The 9,127-nt window shown below is 40.3% G+C and overlaps 1 protein-coding gene across 1 annotated transcript; it reads right to left on the bottom strand.

The window, feature by feature from the left end:
* Nucleotides 1–602: 602 nt before the first annotated feature.
* rheb (Ras homolog, mTORC1 binding) lies at nucleotides 603–8,851 on the bottom strand. The gene is made up of 8 exons (XM_085762803.1): nucleotides 8,727–8,851; nucleotides 7,265–7,336; nucleotides 7,092–7,159; nucleotides 6,393–6,475; nucleotides 5,901–5,957; nucleotides 4,516–4,563; nucleotides 2,655–2,736; nucleotides 603–740 (listed from the first exon to the last, which is right to left on the bottom strand). Exons 1-8 carry the CDS (start codon nucleotides 8,776–8,778, stop codon nucleotides 648–650), a joined length of 555 nt encoding a protein of 184 aa, XP_085618929.1. The 5' UTR covers nucleotides 8,779–8,851; the 3' UTR covers nucleotides 603–647.
* Between the last annotated feature and the right edge of the window lie 276 nt (nucleotides 8,852–9,127).

The following is a 9,127-nucleotide window of genomic DNA, read 5'->3' as shown; positions in this document are numbered from 1 at the left end:
CAAATGTTATATCCAAAACATCTTTTGAAAAGCCGTTAATTTAGATTTGTTTCCCAAATTACCCACAATTCCAATGTGGTGAAAAAAGACATCCCTAGTCTTATAGTAAATTCAGCTCATCATTAAATCAATGTATTTATTCCAATGAAGTCAACTTTCAAAGCTGCTTCCTGCTGCCTGTTTGTTTTCATGGAGCAAGAGGTTGTAAAAGTTGAAACACCATCGCTGTACATCCACCGGAGACCACCAGACTTCCCTCCAGGACTCACTGCTGAGGTTTTGGAAGTCTACAGATCACAGTTCAGTTTTAAACATCAGCTCTGAGGTCAGGGAGAAAAACATGCTCCTGAGGTTTTCTGTCCATCTGGTGGAACAAAGATGAAACAGTGATTACTCTGTTGGTACAACAACAACTACATCTCCAATGAGGCGTCGACAGCGTTTCTTTGGGATAATGAACAGAAAACCTGAGGAGTTGTGTTCTAGTTTTCCAAAAAATGCAGATCAACATTAAATCTGATCATTTTTCACTTGAGTTTGGTGTAAATATCAGGACGAACATGGAAGCTAACAGTAACCGGACCTCCTGGACCTCCTGGTGGGGGTGTTGGGTGTTGGGTGGGAGAGGGTTGAGGTCGGGATGGAAGCTACATCATGGAGCAGGGTGTCCGACTCTGGGGCTGACCCGCCTCCATCTTCTCTACCTCCAGGATCATCCTCCTGAAAACCTCCACCGCTGTCTGAAGAAGAGGAGGAGACAGTCAATGGAACGTAACACTTATCAAATATGTATTTTTATGTTTAATTGCACTACAAATGCATCTTTTCCTATTGTTTTCAATGACTTTTTTGTTGCAAATTCCACTATTCACTCATACCCAACCAGACAAGCTAATCATATTTATCGTAAATTTTCTTGTACAACATTAGGGCAGTTTAGTATTAAATTCAGAGGTCCTTTAATCTGGAATTCTATACCTCATATATAATTACTAAGTGTCGGTCTATTTCAGTGCTCAAATGTAGACTTATAAATGTTCTACTAAGTGACTGTATGTTAATATTGGAGTGATTTGAGTTGTCTCGTTAATTAATATTATTCTTAGCATTGTGATTTTTTAGTATATTATTTTTAAGATGAGTAGTGTTTCTACTCTCACTGTCTAGTATGTATGCATGTGTGTGTCTGTGTATGTATGTGTATACATGGGTATACATATTGTTTGTTTGTTTTGGTAATTGTTTTTTTTTTTCTTGAGCTGAGGCCTTGTACAGTATAGGCCCTTTGGGTCTCTTGTCTCGGCTAGCACCTATTATTTTTTTGTCAATGTATTTTAATGTGTCCTATTCTTGTTATTCTGTATTGGTGCGAAAAAACAAAACAAAAAAACGTACATTTGCTCATAGTGTGCAGCATGTAGTAAGTGGCCAAACGTGCAGGGATATTTATAAGCAATTCAGGACAAACTGGAAAAGTGAAGCCTGTCATCTGAGTGCCATTGTGCACACTAGCACAACTCCAACACACACACAGAACAGCAACCGTAATAAACAGTGCTGCTGGATCACAGTGAGTCTCATCTACTCCAAAAGTGTCTCTATGTGCAAGATTCAAAACATAAATGTGTAAATCCAACTCTGTGAGAAAAAAAAAAAGATAAACGCATAGGATTAAACAGAGCATGATCAAAAATATTTACATAAGTTATAATCAATAGAGATAATTCATAATTAAGTGATAACAGGTCAGAAATGATCAGATGTAAAAGATAATGAAGCCTAAAGACAACAAAACTGAAATTGAAATATGTGAGATAAAAGTATATAAAATATATGAGATTAAAAAGTCATAATTATGAGAAAGTAGTTGAAATTTATTCATTGCCATAATCCCTATAGTCATAGCAGTAGGTTCGTTACCTTTATTTGTCGGTGCAAGATATTTTTAGAACGGAGGAGCAGAGCCATAAGCTGCTCAGAGCTACGCTACGGAGGCTCATGGGATTTCTTGGTTTCCCTCATCAAACTCATCAAATACACAATCCAACAACTCCAAAACGCTCTGGTGGACAAGTTGTGACCTGCACATTCACCACGCTATGAGATAACAACAGAACGTTACGAGTCAGAGTTGTTTTAGAGGGAAATTCATGCAAAACAGCTGTTGCGTGTTGCCTTCAGGGGCAGTTTTTCAGCAAGCAGTCTCTGTATTTACCCTGAAAACAACTCCATCTCATAACATTCTGGTGAATGTGCAGGTCACAACTTGTCTACCAGAGCGTTGTGGAGTTGTTGGATTGTGTATTTGATGAGTTTGATGAGGGAAACCAAGAAATCCCATGAGCCTCTGTAGCGTAGCTCTGAGCAGCTCACGGCTCTGCTCCACCGTTCTAAAAATAGCTTGCACCAACAATTAAAGTAACAAACCTACTGCTATAGAGATTATGGCAATGGGCCAATTTGCCAAAATATTAAACTATCCCTTTAACCTAAGTGTGGGTGCAAGTGCAAATCAAGTGCCCCTGAACCACACGCCAAGTGTGTAAGTGTGATCGTGTGCATACTGGGACAGGCCGTCAGTCAGCGTCTCCTGTCAGTTGCTGCAGTGAGGCTGTCAGCCTGCAGGGGGCCGGGCTGAGCCTGTTGGACCTCACCTGGTTTTCTTTGGCTGAAGACTCCAGGAAGGCAGCGTTCCACGACTCGGCCAGAGCTTTCCCCTCCTCGAAGCTGATCACCCTATGAGGAAGAGAGTGAAAGATGTGACATCACTTCCTGTTTACACCTGCTGTTCAAATGTGATCTGGATCCTGACATCCTAAAATTCACAAAAGTGGTCTGGCTCACATCGGGTTCCAGTTCTTATGTCGGTGCGAATATCATGTCTCTTCTCTCTCTCTCTAGATTTTCATCCTCCTTTTTCTCTCCTTCACTCCTCTCCTTCCCTTCATTGTCTTTTCTTTGCTCTGTTTCCCATCCTCCCATCCTTCTTTTCAGCTTTTCACTTTCATCCTCTCATTTGTTGTGGTCACTCATCGTCCCCTCCTCCTTCACTCTCCATCGCTCCTCAAACACATTCCTGCTGTAAAAGCTTCTTCTCCTGCTCTAATTGGATCTCTGAGCACACACACACACACACGCACACACACACACACACACACACACTTACTAGTAATTGGAGCTGCAGTGTTAGCCTTTAGATGTGTGTGTACCACTTTTCACCCATAAAAACACACTTTAGACATTCACTGTCCACACACACACAGTCCAGGCAATATCCTCCTGTTAACACACACACACACACACACACACACACACACACACACACACACACACACACACACACACACACACACACACACACACACACACACACACACACACTAACGCAGGGCTATTGCAGGAACTATGGGTGTGGTTGCTGCTATTATCACATGTATCATCATCAGGGCTGATATCTGAATCCTCATTATAAGTGACTTATGTCTCTATTATTTAAAATGAGACTCATTAATGGGCCTTTGATACAACCCTCCTGTTACCCCTGGACATGTTTGTCCACCTCTCACACTTTCCCAACTCCCCACGGTCAATGAAAGGTCACTGGGGCCTGATGTTTGGCAAGGAGGTGTATTTTTGGGTAAACTCTTGATGTCCCGAATTTCAGAATAAAAGTACATTTTTTGGACCCATAATGCATTTTAACCACACCCATGACCCTTTGCTGGACAAAAATATCCACCTCCGCCTATGTTTAAAAAAAAAAAAGTATTTTAAAGTAAAAAGACAGATATCACCATGAAACTTCCCAAGTTTATCACGCACATTAAGACAAATATTTTTTGTATTACAAGTTTTGTCAAATTTTATGTTTAAATATGTAAATGAGGCAATATCTAATGAAATATTTGCTCATTTCCAGAACCGAAATCTGAACAATGTATAAAGCCCCTTTCAAAATTCTTGTTTCATTCTGTTGACATATTAGAGTCAAAAGTTTTCACAGAGGGGATTTTGGATATCTCTTTTTATCACTCTGTAAATGAGACCAGCCCTAAAGCCCATAGAGCCCCATAGAAATGTTGTGTTTTTGCAGCAAAAACAACTGGCCAGGAAGGGGTTAAAATTTTTGGAACCCAAGTCAAAAGTGATTTTCATGTTTAGTCAAGACCCAGCCCTACTGTATATGTATCACAAATATTTTGGGAGTAACTGATATCTAAATTCCATCCAGGGGTCATGGATGTGGTACAAAGTGAAGGATCATCCGAGGAACATGTTTCACCTCATGTTTACCCTCCACCACCTCCCCCATCGCCTACACAGGTCTATGTGTGTGAACTCTGTGTGTGTGCACGCTGGTCTGATATCGACATTATGTGTTCAAGTTCTTTTTTACTGTAATATGGGAAACAGTCTACAACACAGTCCTAGTTCCTGTTACTGTGGGTGAGTATGATGGAAAATCTCATGTACTTTTGAAATGTGTGTGTGTGTGTGTGTGTGTATGTATCTCACCTCTCCATGTGCAAGTCTTTCTTGTTTCCAACTAAGATAATTGGTACTCTGAGAGAGAGAGAGAGAGAGAGAGAGAGAAGTCAGTATTACTGTAAACCCAGAGCTGAGTCTGACAGGAGATAAATGATCGACTCATGACAATATGTCTGACTCTTTTCTTTCTTGAATTTCTTTTCTTATAAATTATGCAGTTTTACTGGCTTTACTGACATTTTCTGGACTGTTTTCATTTACAGTAATAGCCTACTTTTATTTATTTATTTTATTTTATTTCTAGTTATACACCTTGCAAGCATCTCTTCTCTTTTAGCATTTTAACCTAACCCTATGTCCTCTGTTTTAGTATTTCATTATTTCATCTCTTGCACTGTAATCTAATGTGTCTTTGCATATGTAATTACTGTCATATTTGCATTGTTTTTATTTACCTGCAATGTTTTGTGTGCTAATGGGTGTGTGTGTGTGCAGGGGTGGGTGTTGTTTGTTCATTTCAAAAGCTTTTGTTATGTAAAGCTCTTTGTGTTACATTGTTTGCATGAAAAGTGCTCTACAAATACAGTCTAACTGACAGACATAGAGAAACTTCATGAGCTGTAAGAGATGAATGGATCTTTAATTATTTAACTCCAAATCCTCCTCCTTCTCAGACTCATCAGATCTCACCACACAGACATGAAACATATTTTTAGATTCAGTGTAAATTCCACTATCTGTAAATCTCATGAACAAACATCAAGGAACTGATGTTTGAGGAGGAACAGAAGCTGTGGAACTTCATTTTAAAGGGACAGTTCAACATTTTGGCAAACTGGCCCATTGCCATAATCCCATAATCCCTATAGTCATAGCAATAGGTTTGTCACCTTTATTTGTGGGTGCGAGCTGTTTTTAGAACGGCGGAGCAGAGCCGTGAGCTGCTCAGAGCTACGCTACGGATGGCAATGGCCAATTTGCCAAAATGTTGAACTATCCCTTTAACTTTCCTTCAGTATCACAGTGATCCACTGACTCCATGACATACTAAACCTCTGGTTCACCTGACCTGCAAAATGTATTATCTTTATTTTTATCCATACATTGGTTATTATGGTGGGTTATGTGTTTTATTATTTTGTATCTTATGAAACACTTGTCATCTCAGGTCTTGAGAAATGCTTATTAAATAAATGTTATTCACATCCACAATGCATTATGGGAGCTATAGCTGTAAAAGTTATGGTTTGATTTCTTTTGTCCACTGAGACGATGAAAAAATAACAATCGTCATTAACATGGAGTCGTAGCAAGGGTCATGAACGCATCATTAGTCCTTTGTCTGTGCTTATTCAAGAGAAAATATGAGTGTGTGTGTGTGTGTGTGTGTGTGTGTGTATGTGTGTACGTACTGTACGTTTCCCACCATGTCCAGCAGTTTCTCGTGGATCACTCTGACCACCTCGAAACTACACAGAGGCATAAAAACAACACACTGACCGACTGTTAGTCCAGACAAAAGTGAATGAAGACGAAAGAAGCAAAAATAAAATCATCTACAATCCTCACCAAGTTTATCGGGAGTCATAAAATAGTAATTTATAGAATTTAAGTCTTTTGTGAGGTTACACTGTCCACTGACCTTTGACCACTAAGTTCTAATCAGTCTGTCCTTTAGTCAATGTGAACATTTGTGCAAAATTCACAAGAGAAAAACATGTTTTGTGAGGTTGCTGCAGTCTTAACCTTTGACCTTAAGCCAGAAAGCCTTATTTCTTCATCCATGAGTCCTAATGAATGTGTCTGAACAAGTTCCTTCAAGGTGTTACGTCTGGCTCTGTTTTGACTACCGCTGGCGTGGAGGAATACAAATACAATGGAACGAAAAAGACAGGAAGAGTTACCTTTTGTAGGATGTGACAGAGTAGATGAGGATGTAACCATCAACGTCGATGGTGTAACTCTGAGGGAAGATGGAGTACTCATCCTAACAGAGAGACAGATCAATAATAGACCAATAGATCATTCAGGAGAATACTTCACTGATTCCAGTGGAAATTGCAGCATCAACCACAAAACAACAAACACAGAAGTACAGAGACAGATAAGAAACAATGCAAAGACAAACCACTAATTATTGTCTCAGATCTGAACACGAACTCAGGTCTGCTACAACAGTACTGTATCTTCTTTTAAAAGCAGACTAAAAACATTTCTTTTCTGACAAGCTATAGTTTTTAATTTGCAACATTTCCTTCTTTTTGTCTTTTTGTGCATTTATATGTATTTTGTATTCCTTCTGTAATGTTCTGCTTTGTTTTGTTTTTGTGAAGCACATTGAGTTAAAATGTGCTATATAAATAAAATTGTTGTTGTTGTTGTTGTAATAAACAGGACAGTAGTGAGCAGGTGTGATGGGTGTGTGAGGAGTTGAGTAGTAAGACAGGTGTGTCTTTGAGAGCAGGTGGACAGTAGACAGGATTAAAGGAATCATAAGTGACACTTTGGTTGTCTTTAGGTGAGTGAGACGTGTGTGGTGCTGCACAGAGTCACCTGCATCTTTTCCCACTTTCAGCAGCAAATAGAGAAGTTCCAGAGCTCACCTGTCCAGCCGTGTCCACCAGCTGCAGGTTGTACTCCTGCCCGTTCACTGTCAGCGTCTTGGTGAAGGCTGAGGGGACAGAGAGGGACCACGTTAGAATGTGTGACATTCAACCCCCCCCCCCCTCCCACAGTGGTTCTTCACAACACAACACAAGTGACAACACAGACTTACTGTTCTCTATGGTGGGGTCGTAGGAGTCCACAAACTGCCCCTCCACAAACTGGATGGTGAGAGAGGACTTCCCTACAAAAACACTCAGTTCAGTGAAGTGTGTGTGTTTTTTTGTGTGTAACAGTAACAGCATTACTGGGAGTGAAAGCATGACTGGGCTTCCTTCGGTTCACAGCTCTGTGATGACTAATCACTTCATCTAATCTGATAAATGACTGAATCAAATCTTTGTTCCAGGTGCTGAATTATGGGAACTGGCATCCTATTACGTTTAAAAGGTATCGACATTTACAGATCCTGACTGATGATTTATTAACTTGTGCCTGCAGGAAAGCCTGTATTAATATCACATTAACACATGATGTGACGTTAATATATGTTTTCTGGAGATTTGGCTCCTTTCTTCAGGCCTGTCACTTTTTCAACCAGAATTCATTCACTGACTCAAAGGTGATTCAAAGTAAGAGTGCTTCTTAAAAATATAGTAAGGTCAAAAACACAATATCCCACTAAACATTAGACGTCTGATGGACATGCAGATCATGTCTATATTGTGTCTGGACGTCTACACCACGGTCCAGTATTTGGACGTCTAATCATGGCCCAACTTGGACTCAATATGCAGTTGAACATTTGGACGTCGGGCTAGGTCACTTTTTTGGACGTCTAAGACAGGTGCAGGAAATTGACATGATTAATGAATGTAATATTTATTACTATTATTATTATTATTAGTAGTAGTAGTAGTAGTAGTAGTAGTAGCATTAGTAGTAATAGTAGTAGTGGACAAATAACAATATTGTTATCAACATGCTTAATAAATATGAATATAGATTGTTTGTGATTAAACATTATTAATGAGGCTATTTATTGGTCCCTTACACATAGAGGAGGGAAAGGCAGATGTTAAAAAAAATACTCATGTAAACTACATTCAGGAATGTGGGTAAATGCTCAAATGCTGCCGTTTTACTTTGGAGCTCTTTTTGGTTACATGACTCCTCGTTTCTCTCTCTCTCTCTCTCTCTCTGTGTGTGTGTGTGTGTGTGTGTGTGTGTGCGTGTGTAACAAAACACTACTTTCTACCAAATTAATATCAGGTGATGATGCGAAGGCCTTATAGCCATGCTGGAGGACGCAGCATCAGGACCACACCTGCCTCACAATCTGATTGGCTGTCAGATAACCAATCCTTGCTTTTACCCAATTATGGCTGTGGGGATGACTTCAAGTTTGTTGTATCATTTTACAATACTGTGGGGAGAGGAACGGCCCCTCTCCCACTCCAGTCCATGCTGTCTTCATGTTTCACATGGACTAACACCAGGATGGACAGTCTCTACTACACATTCCTGAAGGACAAAGCTTTATGTCAACTAATAGTAATGGCGTGGGTCCAGACTGACATGCACCGTGGCAAAACCCTGCTTAATGTTATGGAAGTAACGTGACGGGGACTTACCCACCGATCTGTACCCCAACACTGCGATTTTCCGTGATTTTGGCAGCGGCATGGTTTTAGTTGGAGCATCCAGACAGAGGCGAGCATCATCAGGGCTCCTGCATCATCGCTTCCCGAAGCAGCACCAAAGACGGTTTATAAACCAAGACCTTTCATGACGAGTCAGCTTCCTGTATGCATGTCACGTGGGCTTCTGCACGGCCACGCCCCTTTAGAGAGACCAGAGGCAGTTTGGAGTGTATTGATTCCTATGGGACAATTTAATGTGAACACCGATTATGATCGGGCCTTTCTCCCCACGGTCACTGAAGCAAATTTTGGACTCATTTTTCACAAGCCACATCTCTTCTGAACAGTTTGACACCAAAATGGTAATTTTCAGACGGAGAGATCCGGAGAAA

Source organism: Trachurus japonicus, chromosome 20 (genome assembly GCF_045865225.1).
Source record: "Trachurus japonicus isolate A0001 chromosome 20, Traja_1.0".
Lineage (NCBI taxonomy): Eukaryota > Metazoa > Chordata > Actinopteri > Carangiformes > Carangidae > Trachurus > Trachurus japonicus.
The sequence above is the reverse complement of the archived record's forward strand: the minus strand, read 5'-3'. Positions and strand labels throughout refer to the sequence as shown.